The following is a 21,328-nucleotide window of genomic DNA, read 5'->3' on the forward strand; positions in this document are numbered from 1 at the left end:
ACCTGACGGGTCCGGGGGCGCGGGGGAGGCGTCTGGACTGTACCCGCATGTGTGCGCTGGCCGTCCGCTCCGGGGGGGGGCCCGCCGTGCGCCCTCGGCTCCGCGGCGCCCCCTCCCCAGACGTTAAGGCAGGCGATTCTTGGCACGAGGAACCCTGGCCGCCGGGGCGGGGGTGGGGGCGGGTGGGGTGGGGTCTCGGCTGTGGGCGGTGCTGCCGGCGGAGGGGCTGGTCTTGGGGCGGGGGGCGGGGCGCTGGAGGGACCCAGCCCCCGGGGTTTGGCGACTTTGGCAGGGGAGGGCCGCTGGGGAGGAGGGCTCCTCCGGCCTGGGGGGGGGGGGCCCGGCCGAGGAGGGGGGTGATTCTCAAAATTCCTTCTGTTAAATACCCGGTTTATATTTCTAGTATGTGCTTCTTGACCCGCTTTCGGGGACACGGGGGAGCCCTGGCTTTCGCAGGCCCTCTGCGTCCTGAAGGAGGGGGCTGGGGAGCCCCTCCTGCCGCCCCTCCCCTCCGGGGGGCGCAGGGCTCCCTTTGGCCTGGAGGGGAGGGGGCCCTTCTTGTGCACTGGGCGGCGCGGCGGGGCTCAGGCCTTGGAGAAGGCGGCGCTGCCGGCGGGGCCCGGGGGCGCGGCGCCCGGCTCCTCGGCCCAGCGGTTCATGCAGCGGCGCCGCGCGTTCATGAAGAAGTTGCTGACGGTGTTGAGCTCCAGGCCGAGCTGCTGCGAGATGGTGACCTGCATCTCCTTGGACGGCCGCTTGTTCTCCTTGAAGATGGCGATGAGCGTGCGCCGCTGCAGGTCGGTGAACACCAGGCGCTGCTTCTTGGGCTGCAGCGCGCGCTCCTTCTGCTGCTCCTGCTCCTTGCGCTTGCAGGCTGCGGGGGGGGGGGGGGGGGGGGGCGGGAGACACAGAGACGGGACAGCGTCAGCGCAGCCCCACCGCCGCCGGCGCTCAGGCCCCGCTTCCCCTGCTTCCTCCCTGCGGGGAGGCTCGGTGTAGACCCCGCCGGAGAAGCGCGCCTTACTGGGTCCTGGGGGCGCGCCCGCCCGGTGACCCGGGGACCAGTCTGTGCCTCCTTCCCCGGCTGTGTTCCCCGGCATGATGCGCGCAGGGGCCGGTCATCAGGCCCACAGTGCCGCAGCCCTGCTTGGCACAGCTGAGCCCCCACCCCTGCCCCCACCCCTGGAGGCTGAGGCCCGGGCTTGGCCTCCCTCAAGTGCCCAAGGGATCCCCTGGAGGTGGGGGATCTAAGGAGGGGTGGGGGGCACGTAGGACCCAGCTCCCCCTCTGTGGCACAGAGAATTCTGCCGGCTGATGGGTGTTTGCCTATAGGAGGTGGCAACCCCCTCAGGGCCCCAAGCAGGATCCCAGGCTCCTCTGGGCCCCAGCTCCACAGTGGAGCCCTCCCCTCAATGCGGCGGGGCCAGCCAGCGCTGGGGTGGCCACCTCCCTCCAGGGCAGGGGTGGGGGGGAGGCTCAGGCACCAAACTGTCAGAGGCTCTGGTTCCCTGCCGTGCATGACCAGGGGCTGCACAAGGCACAGAGCCTGCCCCGTTAAGCCTCCCCACAACTCTCACCCAGCCGCTGTCACCCCCACACATGCTGGTGGTGCAGGCCACCCTAGGAGATGCCCGCCACCAGCCCCCATGACCACAGGGACCACACACCACACTGGCTTATTTTGGTTCTGGAAGAGTCAGAACCAGATGGCGGGCCAGATCAATGTCCACACACGTCTGCAAAAGTAGATAAATCGTCCCTGTAGTGGTGGCTCATTTCTCAGAGACAACGGGTTCTCCCCTGAGATCTGACACCCCCTTCACTCCGCCTCCCTCTGACCTGAAACACAAGCTCCCAACAGCTCCTTCAGGTTTTATGGTTGAATAAAGGTTGTGTTTGGAGATTACTGGGCAGTTTAGAAAAGCCTCTAAGGGGGAGAGGGAGGAGGAGAGAGAAGAGAGATAGGAGGGGAAGAGGAGAGGGGACAGGAAGCGGGAGGGGAGGGGGAGGAGGGAGAGGAGGGAGGGAGAGAGAAAGGGGAGGGAAGAGGGAGGAGAAACAGAGTAGACAAATGAGAAAAAAATGGTAGGAGGAGAGGGGGAGGACGCTGTCAGAAGAGGCAAAGCTCAGAGGGTAAAAGTACTGTATCCACGAAACAAGAACAGGCTGCTATTCAACACAAAGGGCAACGAAGAGGGAAGACTGTGCTCTTAGGAAGAAACCTGTAAGAGCTGGAAGGAATCAACATCAGGACTGGAAGCCAGTGCCAGGAAACCCCCCCACCCCCCACCAGAAATAGTACAGGGCCTACATGGAGATGGGAAATGGGAGAAAGGGCATAATACAGGGTGGATGGAGCAGGCCGGCCGTCTGATTCAGAGGCAACCGAAAACTGGATGAAAAGACTGCCAAGTAAAAAAAAAAAAAAAAATGAAAGAAAGAAAGAAAGAAAGAAAGAAAGAAAGAAAGAAAGAAAGAAAAAGAAAGAAAGAAAAAAAAGAAAAGACTGCCAAGTAAATAATGAAAAAGATCCATGTTTGGAGGACACAAGAGTCCCTCTGTAAGAGAGCCCACGAACACCTGGGTGGCTTGATTGGTTAAGCATCTACCTTTGGCTGGGGTCCTGGTCCCGGGGTCTTGGGATGGAGTCCCCTAGGCTCCCTACTCAGAGGGGGGGTCTGCTTCTCCCTCTGCCTCTGCCCCTCCCCCACTCATGCACTCTCCCTCTCTCTCTCTTGCTCAAACAAGTGCACAATAAAATACTTAAAAATAAATAAATAGATAAATAAGTGAGCCCAGGAAGTGCTCAACTCAATGGGTGAATAAAGATATGACCTGAGGCTCATCCCTGTGACTTCTCTGAGACCCAGAGAGAGGAGAAGGCGTAAAAGCTCCTGGGAGAGGAAAGCCGGATGTTCTGGGAGGGATGAGAGTCAAGTGGCTTTGGGCTTCTCAAAAACTAGGAGATGGCGGGATCCCTGGGTGGCGCAGCGGTTTGGCGCCTGCCTTTGGCCCAGGGCGCGATCCTGGAGACCCGGGATCGAATCCCACGTCAGGCTCCCGGTGCATGGAGCCTGCTTCTCCCTCTGCCTGTGTCTCTGCCTCTCTCTCTCTCACTGTGTGCCTATCATAAATAAATAAAAAAAAAAAAAAAAAAAAAAAAAAAAAAAAAAACTAGGAGATGGTGAGGCAATGCCTTCAAAATTCTGACAGAAATTCTAGAATTGGATACGCAGCCAAACATCAAGCAGAAGGGTAGAGTGAAGACCTATTCAGCCAAATCAAGGCCTCCAAAAATCGACTTCTGTGTACCCTTTCTCAGGAAGCTCCTGGAGGATGTGTTTCACCAAAATGAGGAGGGAAATTAAAAAACAAAAGTGTGCAGGGGCACCTGGGTGGCTCAGTGGTTGAGCATCTGCCTTCAGCTCAGGATGTGATCCTGGGATCCTGGCATGGAGCCTGCTTCTCCCTCTGCCTGTACCTCTGCGTCTCTCATGAATAAATAAATAAAATCTTTATTTTAAAAAAGTGGAATCCAAAAAAAAAAAATTGGGATCCAGGAGGTGAGACTCAACCTTCAGGAAAAGGGAAGAGTCCTCTAGATGACAAGGAGGGCAGAGCCTAGAAGACTGTGGAACAGAGGCACCCAGGTCATGGGGTGCAGCCCCATCTAGCACCAAGGCAAGTGGAAAGGGGACATGACCTAAGATGTATGGAAAAATCCTGAGTTGGTTTGCATTTTGTGTGGGGACTGTGGGAAGAACTTGTGATCGGCAACTACTAACTCCTGGAAAAACAAACAGTCAGATAAGAATTGAAAAATGCAATCCTAGTGCTCTGTGTGGCTCAGCTGTGGACAATATTCACCGAAAGCATAACGATGCAATTCTGAATATCGATTTAGGCAAAAGACTGTATGTGTAGTGCGAAGCTGGCAGAGGGAAGGAGTGTGGTACGGATGTGCAAAGACGGAGGCGAACCGTGGCAGGTGAAGAGTGCACCAGGCAGCCCTTGGGGAGCAGGAACATATGCTCCTATTTTGTCTGCATAAAGAAACCCCAGGGGGCACCTGGGGGGCTCATTGGTTGAGCATCTGCCTTTGGCTCAGGGCGCGATCCAGGGGTCGGATCGAGTCCCACATTGGTTAGTGAGGAGCCTGCCTCTCCCTCTGCCTGTGTGTCTGCCTCTCTCCGTGTGTGTCTCTCATGAATAAATAAATAACGTCTTTTAAAAAAAGAGCTTTACACGTCAAGAACCCTGCACGTCTCTTATCTTTTACTCTTATGATAATTCCAGGAGGCAGGGATCCTTCTCCTGATTTACTCAGAGAAGGGGAGCCACGTGCTCAAGGTCCCAGCAGGGGCAGGACCGGAGCCCAGAAGGGGAGGGAGGTAAGACTCGGGTTCGGGGTTCCCCTCTTCCCCACCCAGCGCTCTCCCCTTCTCCAATCAAGTCCTAATGGGGGCCCCAGAGGCCAGGGCAGGGGGAGGGGCTGGGCCAAGCAGAGTCATGAAAAAAACTTCGTGTTTTGTCGATCGCAGCAAAAAGAGGCTCCCCTCTCCCCCTTCCCAGTGTTCAATCTAATTACAGCTCCTCACAGCCCGATCGATCTGGGCTCCAGTCAGAGCTGTTTACCGGGAGCCGCTTTTGTCCTGCGTCCATCCCCCACAGGCCCGGAGCCCAGCCCGAGGCCAGCCCGGAGGTGGGGGGGCACTGTCGCCATCACCACCCTCCCCTGGGCGGCACCCGCCCGGCACCCAGATGCCCCCACCGGCGCCCCAAGCGGAGGACAGGCTGTGGCGGGAGCCCCTTGGCGGACGCGTGCCCACGGTGGGGCGGGGAGGGCGCCTGGGGGACCCGGACTTACCCACAGCGCCAACCACCGGCTTCCTACAGCGATGCCACCGCTATGGCCACCTCTTCCGTGATGGGCTCCACCGGGCACCGCCACTGTGGCTTCCACCTCCATCACCTCCGCCACCATCACCTTCCCCATCACCTCCTCCACCACCTGCAGCCCTTCTGCCATCACCACCTTCGCCACCGTCACCACCTCCACCTGCGTCCCTTCCACCTCCATCACCTCCTCCTGCATCACCTCCGCCGCTGCCACATGCACCAATCCTACCATCATCCCCTCCTCCACCATTGTCTCCACCTGCATCCCTTTCACCAACATTGCTTCCCCCATCCTCCCCATCGCCTCCCCCATCACCTGCTCCCCATCGCCTCCCCCATAACCTCCCGTCACCTCCCCCATCACCTCCTCCTCCGCATCACCTTTACCACCATCACCTCCACCTGCATTGCTTCCTCTACTGTCACTTCCACTTCCATGGCCTCCTCCACCACCTGTGCCAATCCTATCATCATCGCCTCCTCCACCATCAGTGCCACCTCCACCTGCACCCCTGTCACCTCCACCTCCACCATCACCAGCACCACCACATCTTCCAACACCATCACCTCTGTCACCTGGACTTCCATCACCACACCTATGGCACCTCTGACCTCTCACCTCCTCTACTTGCCCCACCCTCATGGCCTCCCCTGCAGTCGCTCCCACACCACCTTTCTCTTTAGAGTTCTCCCTCCATCCCACCTCCTGTTACCCCACCTGCACCAGCACCTCCTCCGACGCCCTTCTCCTCAAGGCAGAGCCCATCACAGGAGGACTCAACCCCGGGGCCTGTGCTTAGGGGACAGGGAGTGGCCCCAGGCACAGACCCTCACCACCAACCACGGTTGCCATGGCAGCTGGGGGAGGAACCAGCTGGCCACCAGACCTGCTCAGGGACCCTGGGCCAGCCGGTCCCCCAACAGGGCCTCAGGCTCCTCATTTGCAAAACCAGGACCCTCCGCCTAAGTCACACCCGTCACACGTCCCTCAGCGCACCCTCAGCGCACCGTCACCGCTCCTCCTCCTCCCACCACCCCCACCCCGCCGCCTCTCTGCTCTCATCTCCACAGCCCCCTTTTCCTTTCCTTTATTTTCTTCATAGCATTACAGTGATGCCTCCACTCTATCCAGGGCCCCCCTCAAATGTGGGTTTGGGGCCCCTCTCCATGCCTCCAGGGACTCAGAAACTGATAATAAGAACACCAATTCGGAGATGCTCTGATCTTAGAGAGACTGGTGTCTCCCCCATCCCACCTCCCTCTGTCTTTTTGGAGTCCAGGGATGATCCAGGGATGATGCTGGGCTGCGGCTGGGTCCTGGGGGGTCCCCAAGGCCCTGGGAAGAGACTACAGGTGGCTCAGGAGGGACCACGGGCCTACTCCCAAGTCTGAGCTGCTCACGGGGTACCCAGCCCCCGAGCCAAGGAGGGCCTGGCCTGGCCCAGGGCGAGGCTCCAGGGAGGAGGGGTGGGCTCCCTGGTCCTCATCCAGGTGGGAGCCAGGGTGGGTGAATGGGGGGACCCTCAAGTGCCACCTCAGACCCCCTGGACCATTCCCCCATAGCCTCTCTGTTTTGCCTTCCTGGAAAGTGCTGGGGCTTGCAGACCATCTGGTCCCTCAGGTCCCCCCAAGGCCAGGAGGGCGGTCAGGCCCTGCCCCCCTGCAGTACCGCGCTGCGTCCGCCCTCTGTGCCTCCGTTTCCTCAACTGAACGCTCTTAATCCTGGTCCCTGCCTCACCCAGCGCCCAGCGAGGGGAAGGGATTTAGCCAGAAACGTCCTGGACCCTGGACGGGGTCCATCTAGGGGGTCTTGGGAGGAGAATGGCCATAAGGTCCCCCCCACCTCAGGCTCAGCCTCAGACTTCTGTGTCTCCCAAATCTTCTGGGAGAGAGCTCAGATGGAGAAACTGAGGTAGGGAGTAGGGATTCGGCCACCCGGAGGAGGCCCTGCAGTGGTGACCTTCCCCCAGGAAACCCTTCTCTGGATCCCAGAAGAGCCCGGGTCCCCAGTCCTGAGCTTGAGTTCCCTCCCCGATGGGAGACGACTTATACCCCTCATGGCCCCCTGTGGGACCCCCCGGGGCGACCCCTGGGCACCCTCCGCAGTGGGCACCCATCCGCAGTCAGGGAGGGAGCAGCTTGGGCGGCTGAGGCGGAGCCTCCCCCGCCCCTGCCCGTGGCCGGCGGGTGGGGGACAATTGGCAATGGGGTCTGCAGTGCAGGGAGCGGGAGCGGGGTCGCTGGTTGGTCACCCCCATCTTCTTCTCGCAGATGCGCTATTCCTTCTCTCCCTGCTCCCCCTCCTCTCCTCCCCCTCTCCCTCCTCCCATCCAATCCTCCTCCCCTTCCTCCCTCTCCCTCCTCCTCTCACTGCTCCTCTCCTCCCCCTCCTCCCATCCCCTCTCCCAGAGGTGCTCGGTGGGGTGGTCGGTGCCTGGGGGCAGGGTAGTGCTGCTGCTGTGCCTGTCCTGGGCCATCCCTGGGCTAACCATTCGGGCATCTGTCTGTCGCCCCATCGTGTTGGGGTGTCCACGTGGAGCAGCCACGAGTGCCTGGCCGGGTGAGGGGCTACGTGTCATTGAGGTGTGTGCAGTGCACTTCACTACCATTGCGGGTGTCCACAGGTAAACAAACCACAGGGGCGTGAGCCCCGGGACCTCCTGTGACCCAGCAAGTCTGCACGTGACAGGCAGGGGTGTGGGATCTGGAGGGTGCTGGGTGGGGAGAGGCCCCAGGGCGTGGCTGGGTCGCTGGGCAGTGAGGGAGGCCCGGGACCAGCGGACAGCAGCCTGACGCTTGCCTGCAGCTGGCCACGGGGGTGTAGGGGACATGGTGTGGTGAGGTGACGCGGCGGGTGACAGCCAAGGCGGATGGTGCCCCAGGGGAAGCGCCTAGGCCCTCAGGACGCTCCGTCCACCTGCCCGGCCCCGCCCACCCCCTTCACCAGCCCGGTAGGTGGGGACACCCGGGCTTGCACACACGTTCTGCGGACGTGGGTCTCCTGGTTCACCAGGCCAATGAAGGCAGCGACCCCGTGATCCTGCCGTCCTTGCGGGTCAGTCCCACCCTGCGGCCGTCGTGAGGCTCAGGCACACTCTCAATGTGCCCCCGAGCTGGACCGGCCCATTCCTTCCCTCCTTGCCTGCTTCATGCATTTATCAAGCGCCTACTGTGTGCCAGGTGCTGCTGGGGACAGCTGGGGCAGGACGCCCCCTCCCCTCACGCACCCACGGTCTCATGGGTAAGAGGGGTCACGCTAGTAATCCCACAGACACGGAGACGTGGAAAGCCAGGGCTGACTTTGTTCCCAGACAGGGTGCAGGCTCCCCCTCGGAGCGGTGAGGGTGGGGTGGCACCAGGGCTCGGGGGAGGGGGAAGGTTTGAGCCCGGGGTTCTAGGAGGCCTCCAGGTGGGGTGGAGCTGGGGATGCAGCACTGCGGGCCTGGGGACCCAGCCCGGGTCTCGGGTTGGGGGGAGGGCGTCTCGTGAAGCCCCACGACGACAGGGACGACAGGGAAGAGCCAGAGGGCCACCGGGAGGGCTGGGCTTGCCAGGGAAGGACAGCAGCTAGACCAGGGCACCAGAATTCAGCTGGGACACCGTGTGCAGCGGGCGCTCCCGTGTGCCCCCGCCTGCACCGAGGGCCTGTCCCTCCCCCACCGCAGTCCACCTGGGCACAGGCTCGGGTGTGCAGGGGTGTGGAGCAGGAGCCGAGGGCTGTCCCCTCCCCTCTGGCCACCTCCTGTGCTCAGCTTAGGCTTCGCAGAGCAGACAATTCAATACGGAGCCTGGTCTCCGGCTGGGATGATGACCGGTTTCCTTGGCGACGCGTCCCGCCCCAGCCGCCAGCTGCCCCGGCCCCAGATGTGGGGAGCACGGATGCCCCCACCCTGACGGCTTGTCCCCACTGGGCTGAGCTGCCCTGGGCATCCGCCAAGGCCTCCCCAGCCCAGAGACGGTGGATGACTTGCCCAAGGTCACACAGTGAGTCCCAGGAGAGGCCTGGAGTAGGGACACTGACCCTGATTATCTACACTGTACCCCGGAGGGAGCCAGAAAGGGGCGCCTGCTGGGGGCGGAGTCATCTCCAAGGAGACAGGTGCACAGCGGGCCCTGCCCTCAGGCCAGGACCCTCAGAGACCTCGGCAGCCCGTCCTCATCTGCCTTCCCCGGCGCCCACTCTGCCCCTCCCTCCCTCCCCCTCCCTCCCCCTCCCAGGCCTCCTGAGCGCACCTGGGCCAGCGCCCAGCCTAGGGGAGGCCTCCCCACTGCTCCGCCAGACGGGGCTTTAACGGCCACCTTTGCAGGGGAGTTCTGAGCCTTTCAAAGACTAATCAGGCAAATGAAGGACTTTGGGCCGCCCCCCCCCACCGGGGTGGGGGCCTGGGGTGTCTAGGGGCAGCTCACACTTAGACGGTCGGCCACGGAGAGTCCCCCCCCCCATTCAGACACCCTCGCTCAGGGGCAGACCCGCTGGTGCACGGACACACCCGTACCCAGCTTGCACACGGCTTGGATTTTTAAAAACCTATTAAGAAGTCACCGAGGCCAGCGGTTGAAAATAGATTTGAAAAAGATGACCGGAAAGGAAGCAGTGATAAGAAAGAAAAGAACAGAGAGGCCAACCCAGAAAGGGGGGCGTGACCCGGCACGTCAGTGATTAGGACACTAGTCAACAGATCAACTCCCAGAACCGGGTTCCGTGCGCCCTTGCGTTCACCTGCGCGGGTGGGGAGAACCCTCTGGACCGGCCTGACTGTCCTCCGGAAAGGGGGTGGCCGGGGTGGTCGGGGGGACAGGGGGATGGCCCACGAGAAGAGTAGCCAGCACAAATGACCCTGGAGGCTCTCTCTCCTGCTGTGGAAAGTTCTGGGTGTCGAGGAGACGGAAGCAAAACAGAACCGGGCTTTCTGTCCAAAAAGAGGAAAAGGAAAACCGGAGGAAGGCGCCCTGGGAGCGGCGGGAGTAAGGGCAGCCTCCGGGAGAAGCGGACACTGGCTCGCAGGAAGGAGGGTGACGGAGGAGCCGTCCTGCTCTATAAATTTGGAGCCAGACGAATGTGTCCAGGGTTGGAAATAATAAAACAGGGGAGGCGGGGGGGGGGGGTGGCGGCAGGCTTTGTGGAGGTGCCACTGCTGGGCCTGGGGACTCCAGTCTTCATTTGGGAAGTGCACAGGGGGAAGCGACTGTCCACGGCCACTGGCGTCACCAGCGTCGCAGGCCGCCACCGGCCGGGTCCCGTGCCCTGCGCTCCCTGCCGCCCTGGCGTGTGTGCCTTGCAGGGCTCTGGGCCTCTGTGGGGCTGCGCGCACCCCGCCAGGCTGTGGAAGGCAAGGGCCCTCCAGGCTCCTCTCCGCTTTAGGGGACCCCCCCACCCAGCAGAGGACAGTCGTGCAGAAGGCGGCACAGCTCCCGGTGGCGGTCGCCTCGCGGGGGACATTGAGACACTGACATCTCCCCCAACACGGAGCCGGGGCCCCTGCTGCCCCGTTTTCACCCTCCCTGTCACTGTAGGTGGACGCGTCCCCCTCTCAACCCCCACGCACTGCGGAGTGAGTCCAACGACTGCATAGATGCAGGAGAGACAGGTGCTCCAGCGAGCCCAGCTGGCGCGCATGGACGGCTCCCGGTGGCGACACAGGTCCCAGGAGAGACGGGGACCCTTCCCGCAGTCCAGCGCCGCAGGCCTCCTCGAACAGGCCAGATCCGGATCCGAGCACGGAGAGGGTCGGGTTCCTGAGCCTGAGTCTGCGCCCGGTTGTCCCGCTGTGAACGTGGGCAGGTCTACACCAGCCTCCGCCGCACCTCCATCTGCGGCCCGCACCTCCCTTCCGCAGTCTGTGCTGGTCACCAGCGCCTCTCCTTGGCCCTGTGTCCATGTGCTGGGAATCTGTGACTTGTTGGGTCTAAGGGGACCCCTCTCCACGTCTGCGCACAAGGCAAGAGTCCACAGGCAGGAGGGTTTCGCTTCTCAAGCGCACCCACACCTACACCCGCTGGGCAGAGGGGAAACTGAGGCCGCAGGTGCCCTGCGCCGCCCGAGGTCCCGGGGGGCCTCCAGGCAGCCCCTGGCTCCCGGCTCGCCTGTCCCCTCCCCCACAGCACTGCCGTCCTTATTGATCAGGGGCCGCATTTAATTAAAAACTTGATTCAGACCAGCCTGAGCTGCCCGGGTAGCTGGGCTTGCTGCTCCATACAAAGGCGCAGGCAGGGCAGCCGCAGGGCCAGCAGCCCAGGCCGCGCAGCTGCCCGGCCTCCCCGCCGCGTCCTTTGTCCTCAAGGGTCCAGCAGCCGGAGTTAGGGCGCCCCGGGGCCGGGGCCGCGGGCAGGGAGCTTCCCCTACATCCCGGCGGCCGCAAGGGGCCGCGTGGCAGGACGCTGAGCAGGCATGTGATGAGCCCCAAAGTGACCCTAAGGAGCCCCCTCCGGCTTTGAAGGAGCGGCACCGTGGGCCGCCCGGAGCTGGGTGGGTCGCTCAGACTAGAGTGGTGATGGCTGATGGGGAAGCAGCATAGGAAAGGGAGAGAAGTTAGGGAGGAGAGTGCCCGTTCGGGGATTTTAGGCGAAGGGGATTTCAGAGTAAAGGAGTAAGAAACCAGCTTCACCCCCTGCACGCTGCAGGCTTGTCAATGTGCTTAAGTGTGGTGTGGGGGGGTGTTGATGTGGGGGTGACCACCCCTGTCCTGCAGGCGGGGAGGGGCATCGGGCTCCAGCAGGGCTGTAAAGCCAAGGGTGGGCCCAGGCTTCAGGGAGAAGCAGAGGCAGGGATCCAGGGGTGGCTGTGGGCGGATGCGAGGGAGCTGGGGCCTGGGCCCCACACCTGGTCCGTGGGGGCCCACGTGGGTCCCGTCACCGGCGGCGGAGGGGCCCCGAGGTGAAGCCTCAGGCTGGAGCAGCCACCCCACCGCCCACCTGCGGTCCTCGGAGCCGCTTACAGACCAGAACTTGCCGTGACCTTGGCAGATGCCCACTGTCCTTGGCGTCAGGGCACTGAGGCCTCTGCTAGCCTTTGTCCCCGCTGGACCACCCACCTGGAGCGTCCCCCCATATGCAGGAGGTGGGAGCCCGGGCCTCTCAAGCCCTGAGGTAGCCCCTCCGGACTCAGCCCCCACGGGAAACGGACTCCCTCTCACAGGGTGTGCGGGGAGGGGTGGGGGTTGGGCAACTGCCTTCCTTTCTCGCCGCCTCCGCCTCGGCCTGCTGGTCTGCAGAGTGGGCACGACAATCACATCCAGCTTAAGTGGTCATTCCAGATGATTCCATCTCTCATCCCTGGTGGCTGAGCCAAGGAGAGGGGGAGGGCCTCAGGCCCCCCAGCCAGCCCCCTCCCCATCTGAGAGCCTGCCCTCCCCTCTGCCCCCCTGTCTGTGTGGCAGGGACACAGAAGCACTGAATGGGGGCAGGGTCCTACCGAGTCCCAGACGGGGTCCTGTGGTTTGCAGGAGGGCCTGGTGTGTGTGGTGGGGACCCAGGGTCACCCTGGGCATGTTGCAGAGCTCACACAATCCGAGACGCAGTCCCCATAACCCCATGCACCCCTGTGGGGGCTCGAGGGGTCCCCTGCAGACCCGTCTCCCTGTCCACTCTCTGCATCTCCAGATCCCGGGCTGCCCTGGGCCCCCCTGAAGATGAGGAGACCTGTGCGTGTGGGGAGCAGTTAAGCAAGGTGACCTCAGGGTGCAGAGCCTGTGGGGGCACCCCCAGGGCCGTCACAGGGAGAAAAACCTCAACAAGCGCCCACGAGGTGGCATCTTATTCCATCCACTTCTCAGATGAGGAAACTGAGACTCGGACCCTCACCCCACCTGTCAGTGAGGGAGCCCAGGGGTCCCAGGTTTTCAAGGCCCCCGCTGGGAGGTCTGGCGGGATGTGTAAGAGGCGTGGGCCCCGTGCTGCTCACGCGGAGGTTTTTACAGAGGTACAGGGTCCTGGGGGTGCTCACGGAGGCTGCACAGCCAGCCCCCCCAGGGGGACGCTGTTGGACTTTGTGGGCTGGGTCCCTTCTTGTTCAAGACACCCCCGCCCCTCAGTCTGGGTAGAGCTGCAGAGTGGAAGCTGGGTGGGTGCAGGGGGAGGCTGGGGGGCACTGCGGCCTTACCCTGGTGGAGGAGGCCCTTTGCCTTTTCCTGTCCATTACCCTCCCCCCCAGACCCGCAGCCCGGCCCCACGCCGCCACCCCCCCTCAGGAACTTGGTTCCAGACATGGTCCCCTCCCTGCCTCAGTTTCCCCTTGCTGGTCTCCACCACCCCTCAGGGCTGTGGGCACCTGACTCACCAGCGAGGCAAGAAGGAGGCCAATCGCCTCCATCCGATATTTATTTTATATATATTTTTTCTGATCAGTTACAAAACATACTTTTCCTCCAGAGTTGCAATTTAAACAATATTTGAAGACGGCCAAAGCTATCGACCCGCGGCGGTGATGAATTAGAGACGGTAATTCGAATTCATCGACCACCCCGCCCCGAGAGCCGAGAGCCCCCTCCCCCAGGCCCCCCCAGAATCACTGCTTGAGCTGGAGCCAGGGAGGCTTCTGTGAGGACCCTGGGGTGGGGTGGGCAGATGAGGCCCCCAGCGGTTAGGGGGCTGCAGGATGGGCCTTCCGGACTCGCGGTCCCGTCCCAGAATCTCGGACCCAGAACCTGGCTCCCCCGCCCCCGCCCCCGCCCCCGCACACACATTTTACAGATGGGTAGACTGAGGCGCACAGAGCAGGGGGGCCCTGAGGCCCCCTGGCCGGATTCCTCAGGTGCCTTACAGAAGCAAAGCCACCAGCCCTTTGCCCGGGGCCCAGATCTGGGAAGGAGGGAGGTGGGAAGCTGGGGGGCGGTGGGGACCCACGGGGCTGGGGGGGCCCGCGCGACCGCCCTTGCGGGCCCCCCCTCCTCGGAGCTTTCCCGTCTCTGCCTCTGTCTCTCTCCCTTTCTCTTTGTCTTTCTCTTTCTGCGTCGGTTTCTCTTCCGTCCCCATCTTTGTTTCTGCTTCTCCGTCTCTCCGTCTCTCCAGTTTTATCTTCTCTCTCTCTCTGTTTTGTCTCTGTCTCTCCCGACCCGTCTCTGCCTCCGCGAGTCCATCTCTCCGCAGGTGTCCTCCTCCCTCGTGGGCCCTGTCTGTCTCGTGGCCCCTGTGCCTGTGCCCACGGCCACCGAGTGGCCTCGCCGGAGGCAGGAGAGCTGAGCACCGGGCTGGGCCGTGGGGCTGCGAGTCCTGGGGGTGGGGGGCGGGAGTGTGCAGGGGGGTAGGGGGGAGGAGTGTGCAGGGGGGTGGGGGGGCCGGGAGTGTTGGAGGGGCGGAGTGTGCAGGGGGGTGAGGGGGGCCCGGGAGTGTTCAGGGTGGTGGGGGGGCCTGGGAGTGTGCAGGGTGGTGGTGGGGGCAGGGAGTGTGCAGGGGGGTGAGGGGGGCCCAGGAGTGTGCAGGGGGTGAGGGGGGCCCGGGAGTGTGCAGGGGGCGGGGGCGGGGAGTGTGCAGGGGGAGGCGCGGGCAAGAGCCCTCCAGGCCGGGAGCCGGGCGTGGGCCGGGGAGGGGACGCCCCGCTGCCTCCCCCTAACCGGGGCGATTTGCCGCCACTTAACCGCTTTTCATTTGCGCAGCGACCGGAACTAAAGGCCTCTGAGCCGCCGGCGCCTAATTACCCCTCGCCCTGGGCCGCCGCCACCTCTAACTCGCAGGCAGGCCGAGCCCCGCAGTGTAGACGGGTCGGAGCGTGCGGGTTGCGAGCCCGCGGGTGGGTGCGGTCACCGCGTGGGCAGCGGCAGGAGGAGCAGAGTCCCAGGCCGAGCACCCCGCCCCGGGCGCGACCCCTGCGCTCCCCCTCACCCCTCAGGCGCTCCTGACCCCACCACGGATTCGATTTTCCTTCTTTAGAAGGGGAAACTGAGGCGCGGAGGTGAGCCTGCTGCCACAGCCACAAGAGCCCAGGAGACCTGGCCAGGACGCCAACAAGGACTCAGTTTCCCCTCTTGCAGTGCTAGCAGCAGCCGGAAAGGATGCCCCAAGTGCACATGGGCCTCTGCGGGGTCGCCCGACCCGCGATCTGTGGGTCTGTGGCTTGGGGGACCCTGGCGCACCTTCCGGGGAGCCCTGAATTGTGTGGCCCCATACGTGTCTGTGAGAAAAATGGAAAGTGACCTCCATTCTTTGGGGGTGCACCCAAGCCAGACACCATGTCCCCCAAAATACATGCGCTGGGAGGGGGGGAGGTAGAAGGTGGCTGCCATGGCCACACATCCAATGCCCCTGTCGGCCAGGTCTGGAGGATGTCACTTAGTGTCTAACACCTTAGAGCCCTGTGGGGCATGCGGGTGTCCTTTAGGCTACCACTGTCACCTCCGTGGCACAGCAGGCTGTGGGTGTGTGTTGGTGTGACTAGTGTGCTCCGTGAGCACACCCACGTCCTTGCACGGGTGACGGGGAGCAGGCTTTGCCCTTCCACAAAACCCGCCTAGGTTCCTAACGCCATTTCTAACATGTCACAGCGACCTCCCTGCACGCTGGGTCACCTGCCACAGAGGAAGGAGAATTTATTTTCCCGTTCCCTCAAGTGGAGAATCTAAGAAGCCTATGGGAGGCTCAGCTTGTCACCTCACTCCGCAGAAGGGGAAACTGAGGCCGGGTGTGAGTGCAGGCTCCCCGGGGTTGCCCAGTATGCCGGGGGAGGGGGGGAACGAACACAGACCCCTCTCCATCCCTCAACCTACGCCCCCCTCCAAGCCCCCTCCCTCGCCGGGTGGACTCGCGACACAAATCCTTCCCCCCTCCCTGCTACAGGGGCGCCTAGTTTGAGAGGCAGCCACTCCAGCGCCACTTGCCCCTGTGTGCAGAGAAGCGATCGATCCAGAGCCCGAGCCGGCTATTGTCCCCAAGGCAGGGGCGGCCGCAGCCCCCTCCCCCTGCCGCCAAGGATAGACACCCCCTCCGGGGCAGGCCCATCCTGGTGACAGTGGCAGGGGCTCTCCTGCACCCCACAGGCACCCAGGAGAAGGGAGCCCGGCCAGGCCGCCTCGCCAGGGGCAGGTGTGGACACAGCTGTTGCCAGCTGGGAGGGGGGAGGGAGCTTGGTCCCCAAGGGCCGGGGGCTGAGAGTCAGCCAGAGAGAGGGACCGAGAGGGGACGGAGAGTGGGAGACGGACGAGGAGCGGGAGCACAGCCAGAGCAAGTGAAAAATAAATAGACGCCGGTTTGCCCCGACAGAGGTGGAGATGAGGGAAACAAGGGGAAAGCCGGCCGCGGGGGCGCGCACCCCAGCCCTGGCACCCGCGCTCGGGGGGCAGGCGGCCGGGGTGTGAAGGCCTCCGGGCCGCGGGGCGAGGGTCCCCGGGGCCGCCCCTCCCCCGCCGCTCCGGTGACCTTTGCCAGCGGCCGGAGAGGGGGAGGGGGCTATCGATCGCCCAGGCCGAGCTACAAAGAAGCGCGCTCTGGGCCGAGGGCTGAGCGCGGGCGGGCCTGGCCTCCTGGCGCCGCGGCCGGTGGGGTCCGGCTCTCCCCGAGCGGGAAGCGCAGCCGGGCCTTGCGGGAGGAGGGGAGTGGCCGCGGGGCTGCGGCGGCGCCTCCAGCCGCCCCCTGCACACAGCACACACACAATGGGCCACCCTGCAGGCGGCCTCGGGGACCCTCCCCACAGCGTGGAGGGAGCCGGGGACCCCTCCCCAGCCGGGAGGGCCGCCGGGCTGCCGCGGGGCGAGGCGGCGCAAGCCCTTTCTCCCTTTCGGCGGCGACAGTACGGACGGGCAGGGGACAGATCGCACTCCGGCCTCCTGCCGGGGAGTCCTGGGCCCGCGGGAGAAGGGGCTGGGGTGCCCCGGGCCACCCTGCTCGGTGCTGGGGAGGCCGAGCCAGCCCCGCCGGGGCGCGCCGCGCTCCTACCTGCCAGGCGCAGCGCCGACATGCGCTGGAACTCGGGCTCCTGCAGCCACTTCCACATCCTGCGGAAGGTCTCCCGGCCCGACTTGAGCTTGCTCCAGGGCTTGGGGTTGCGCAGCAGGTCGGAGAGCGTGCCCTGCGAGCGGCACAGGATGCGCTGCGCGAAGATGGCCTGCGGGATGCTGTAGCGCTTCAGCTCCGCGGTGATGCGCTGCGCCACCTCCTTGGTGTTGATCTCCTCGGCCGCCGCGCCCGCCCCGGGGCCGCCGCCGCCCGCGCCCGGGCCGCCGCCGCCCGCGTGGGACCCGTGCGCCCCGGCGGCCGCCAGCCCGCCCAGCGGCGCCAGCAGCCCCGCGGTGCCCCCGCCGCCCGCGCCGCCGCCGCCGCCGCCGCCGCCTCCGGGCAGCCCGCGAGCCAGCGCGTCCTCGGCGCGCCCCAGCAGCGCGGCGTGCGGCTCGAAGGCGGCGGGCGGCAGCAGCTTGTCCCCGGCCAGGTGGCCCGGCGCGCCGTAGGCGGCCAGGGGCGGCGGCGGCGGCGGCGGCGGGGGCTGCGGGGCGCCGTGCAGCGCGGGCGGCAGCGCGTTGGGCAGGGGCGACAGCGGCGACCCCATGGCGGGCAGCTCCTTGCCGTAGGGCCCGTAGAGGTGGCCCACGGAGGCCAGCGCCGCGCGCTCGTCGCGCATGAGGGTGAAGCTGCCGCTCACGCTGGCCGCCAGGCGCTGCGGCGGGGGCGGCGGGGGCGGCGCGGCCGCGGGGTGCGGGTGTGCGTGCGGGTGGCCGCCGTGCGCCCCGGCCACCGCCGCGGCCGCCGCGTGCTGGTGGAACTTGTCGGCCACGGCCGCGAGCGGCGGCAGGTGCTGCAGGGGCGTGAGCGTCGTGTAGGTGCCGCCCAGGCCGGGCGCCTCGCAGGCCATGCCCATGGCGGGGTGCAGCGGGCCCGCCAGCTCCCCGCGGAAGTCGGCGCCGCCGCTCGCGCCGCCCGCGCCGCCCGCGCCCCCGGCGCCCCCGCCGCCGCCCCCGCCGTCCAGCAGGCTCGCCATGCCGGCCACCAGGCCCGGGCGCCCGGGCGCCACCAGGCCGCGGTGCTGCGCCGCCGCCGAGCGCGCGTGGCCCGGGCTCAGCAGCTCGCCCGCCTGCGCGTGGGCCACGCCGTGCAGGCCCCCCAGGCTCTCCAGGCTCAGCTCCATGCTCGGCCGCCGCCCGCCGCGCGCTCCTCGGCGCCGGCCGGCGCGCTCAAGGCCGCCGCATGGCCCCCGCCCGCTCCCCGGTGGCTGCGCGAGGCTGCCCGGCTGCGCGGCGCACCGCCCGGCCCGGCTGCGAGCGCGGCCACCAGGATGTGGCGGGGGAGCGGCCGCCGGCGCCCGGGCCCGGGTCTGACGTCAGCACCCCCGCCCACCGCTCCCCGGCCGCCGCCTCCCGCCTCGCTCTCCGCCCGCCCCGGCCCCCTCGAGCGCCGGGCGCGCCGACCGGGCCAGGCTCGGGCTCCGGGGTCCCCGGCCTGCGCCCGCCGCGCCCCGGGGGCGGCCGGACCGCGCACCTGGGGAGGGGTTCCCAGGGCGCACTGTGCCCCAGGTGCGGCTGCGGCGCTCTTGTCTGCGCCTCTTCGCAGAGGGTCAGGGGGCTACCGTCCCGCCCGACGCCCCCCAGGTCCGCCTCCAGGGAGTGCGCAGCAATGTGGCTGGGTGGGGGCCGCCATCCAGCCGTCCCCCGCTTCCAGGGGCGCACACAGGCCGGGGAGGCAGGGTCCTCCTAACCGGCACTCGACAGGGAGTCCCTGCCCCTCCCACCTCTCCAGGGGGTGCTGCTGAAAAGCCGGGTCCTCAGGGGCTCTCTGCCCCAAGTGTCTGGAGCTGCTCCTGGGCCTCAGTCTCCCTAGCTGTACACTGCAGCACCGGACCTCCAGGGTGCCGAAGGCACCTCCCACGTACAAGCTCTCCTAGTTTCCTCCATCTCCAGCGTGGGAGCAGCTCGGGGTGACCCTTAAAGGCCCCTGTCCTTTTCCAGCGCAGTGGGGCAGAGAACATGTCTTCTCTCCTTCCTAAGAAGCCTCCGTGTCCAAGGCCAAGGTTGCTCTTTTGGGTGGGGGAGTGAAGGTGCTCCTTTCCCCACCTGGAGACAGTTGAGGCCCAGGGACACCTGAGAACTGGGAGACACAGGGAGGCTCCTGCCCTCAGAAAGACGACCCCTTCCGGGATCCCTCCAGTGGGGTAAGAGGCGGATCACAGAGGGGAAACCCCCGTGACCAGGCCTGCCACCAAAGACTGCCTCTGTCTCAAGGCCAGAGTGGGGAGGGCATCCCCAAATCAACCCCACCCTTTAACCTTTGGGGGGAAAGCCAGTGAGGCCTCTGCTGGAGCCCCCCCCCCCCCCCCAGGCAGGCCCATCTCAGCAGGGACGACCTGGGCTGTAAGCTGCTGCTGGGGGGGGGGGAATGTGGGGGGATGGAAGACCCTGGCAGGGAGCCAGCCCCCACTCCATGCAAACCCCTCACCCCCCTCCACCCCCCTTCACCACCTCTCCCCTCCCCTGTGGATGTGGAACAGGGCTGAGCTTGGCCCCTGTGCCAGGGCCCGTTCTGAGTCTGCCTTCCCCTCCATGATGGGGGGGCTGCTTTCCTGCCCGCTACCTTTGAGCCAGCTGGGGGAGGGGTGCTGTCTCTAAGCACAAGGGAGTTGGGGGGCCTGGATGAGCAGGACTCCTGCTTGGAGGGATCACACAGGAGAACAGCCTGGTCCAAGTCCTGGGGAGGATAGGGCTAAAGCAGACCGGTCAGTGGGTCGGTGCCTCGTGCTCACGACTCAGCTTTTAGTAGCTGCCTCCTGTTTTCCAGCCACGCACCCTCTCCTCACGTAGTCCCAAGAAGGGGTCAAGCCACCATTCGCCGCCTCAGTCCTGGTGGTGCCAGGGCTGGCCTTCCCCTTGGTCCCTGGGTTCTGTCCAAGTGTTCACACTGCCCAGGTCCGGCCCCCGGGCTTTTCCATTCTGGGGATTGTATGTGATTCCACATTTTCCATTCTTACACCCATTTTCCAGGTGGGAAGACAGAGATGGAGAGCGGGAGTCCAGATCACTGACTATCCCCCTCCCCATGCAGACTGGGTCTGGGAGGCGGGTTCGATAGTGCTGAGCCCCAGCCTGAGCCCCCCATTTCTACCCTCCAACAATCACAGATAATTAAAAATAATCGTGGGATCTAAAAATCAATCAGGCTCCATAAAATGATCACATCCCAGGCCCAGGAAGTGCAGCTCAGGCAGGGTGGAGGAGCCGGGGCGGGAAAACCAAGGCGGAAGAAAGTACCCCCAAGTGCGGACTCAGGGTGCCCCACGGGGGCCCACATCATGCAGGCTTTTGCTTCCTTCTTTATGTATTTCCCCCAGCTCCATTATCACTTCATTTATATCACAAGCGTGTAGGGCTCTTCTCAAGAAGAAAGCGTCCATTTTGAGAAAAAAAAGATGCCAGCCAGTGGCTTGGAGGCGGAGCCCCCGGCCTCAGGCCCCCCCCACCTGGGCCGAGACCCGCAGCGCAGGGCGGCTGGCCCCCCGCCAGCAGGCCCCCACCCCGCCGCCGGCCTGGCCTGGGACTCCCTCGGGGAACAGGGATCTTGCTCCCCAGAGGGGCTGCGCTCCCACTGGGAGGTTGAACAAAAATTTGCCAGCATCCAGCGAGGAAGGAGGCCCCTGGAACCCCTGAACCGGCTTCCCCCACCAGCGGCCTTTTAGTAATTAGTAAAATAGAATTGAGCCGGCTCCGGGGCAGGCGGGAGGCTCGGGCCCTGATCGATCTTAGGTCATTAGGCAAATTGCGGTGGGGGGTGGGCTGGATGGGGGCAGGGAAACCCCCATCCTCCCTCCTAGGGGGACCTTGGCCACCTCGCTGAAGCTCTCCAGCCTCAGTATCCCCCACAGGAAAACGAGTTTAACTCCGGGCCGTGTCAGTGCGCGCTGGGCTGCCTCGGGCTGCCGCCCACCCTCTCTGTGCCCGGCTCCGGCCTCCTCCCCACCCCGGGAGCCCAGCCGCCTCCGGGGCTTCAAGCTGGTCTCCCTCCCAAGCTGGAAACTCTCCGTAACCAACTGCGGTCCAGCCCCTCCCGTCTGGTTCTGGCCCCTGCGGTGGCGCAGCTGAGCAGAGTAGGGGGACAGACCCCAGGTTTTCCCTTTGGGGCCTCCCCCAGGTCCCTCCGCCCCCGTGGCTGATTTTGTGATTCGATTCTTCCCCACCGAAATGAAAGTCACCGGCCTCTGTGCACCCGGGTCTTTATTAGAGGAAGGTTTTAATAAATAGTGCGGGTGGGTGTCCCCTTCCAGCTGCCCCGCAGCCTGGCCTCGCACCGGCCCACTTCCAGTCCCCGGAACCTGCCCACGCCCCCAAATCCTGGCCGGGGCTCGGTAGGCCCTCAGCCTCCCGCCAGACTTCTGCGCCTTCGTTCAGGCGGGGTCGGAGGACTTGATTCAGATTTGGGGGGAGGGTGCGAGGCTTTTCAGGCCCCGTGGGGATCCTGGTCGGGCCGGGCTGGGCTGGGCGCGCAGAGGTTCCACCTCGGAGGCTGGGCGGGGTACCGCCCGAGG

At 65.0% G+C, this 21,328-nt stretch overlaps 1 protein-coding gene across 1 annotated transcript; it reads right to left on the reverse strand.

The window, feature by feature from the left end:
- Window positions 1-392: 392 nt before the first annotated feature.
- ONECUT3 (one cut homeobox 3) lies at window positions 393-17,944 on the reverse strand. The gene is made up of 2 exons (XM_072788165.1): window positions 16,762-17,944; window positions 393-874 (listed from the first exon to the last, which is right to left on the reverse strand). Exons 1-2 carry the CDS (start codon window positions 17,942-17,944, stop codon window positions 585-587), a joined length of 1,473 nt encoding a protein of 490 aa, XP_072644266.1. The 3' UTR covers window positions 393-584.
- Window positions 17,945-21,328: the final 3,384 nt, after the last annotated feature.

Source organism: Canis lupus, chromosome 19 (assembly GCF_048164855.1).
Source record: "Canis lupus baileyi chromosome 19, mCanLup2.hap1, whole genome shotgun sequence".
Classification (NCBI taxonomy): Eukaryota; Metazoa; Chordata; class Mammalia; order Carnivora; family Canidae; genus Canis; species Canis lupus.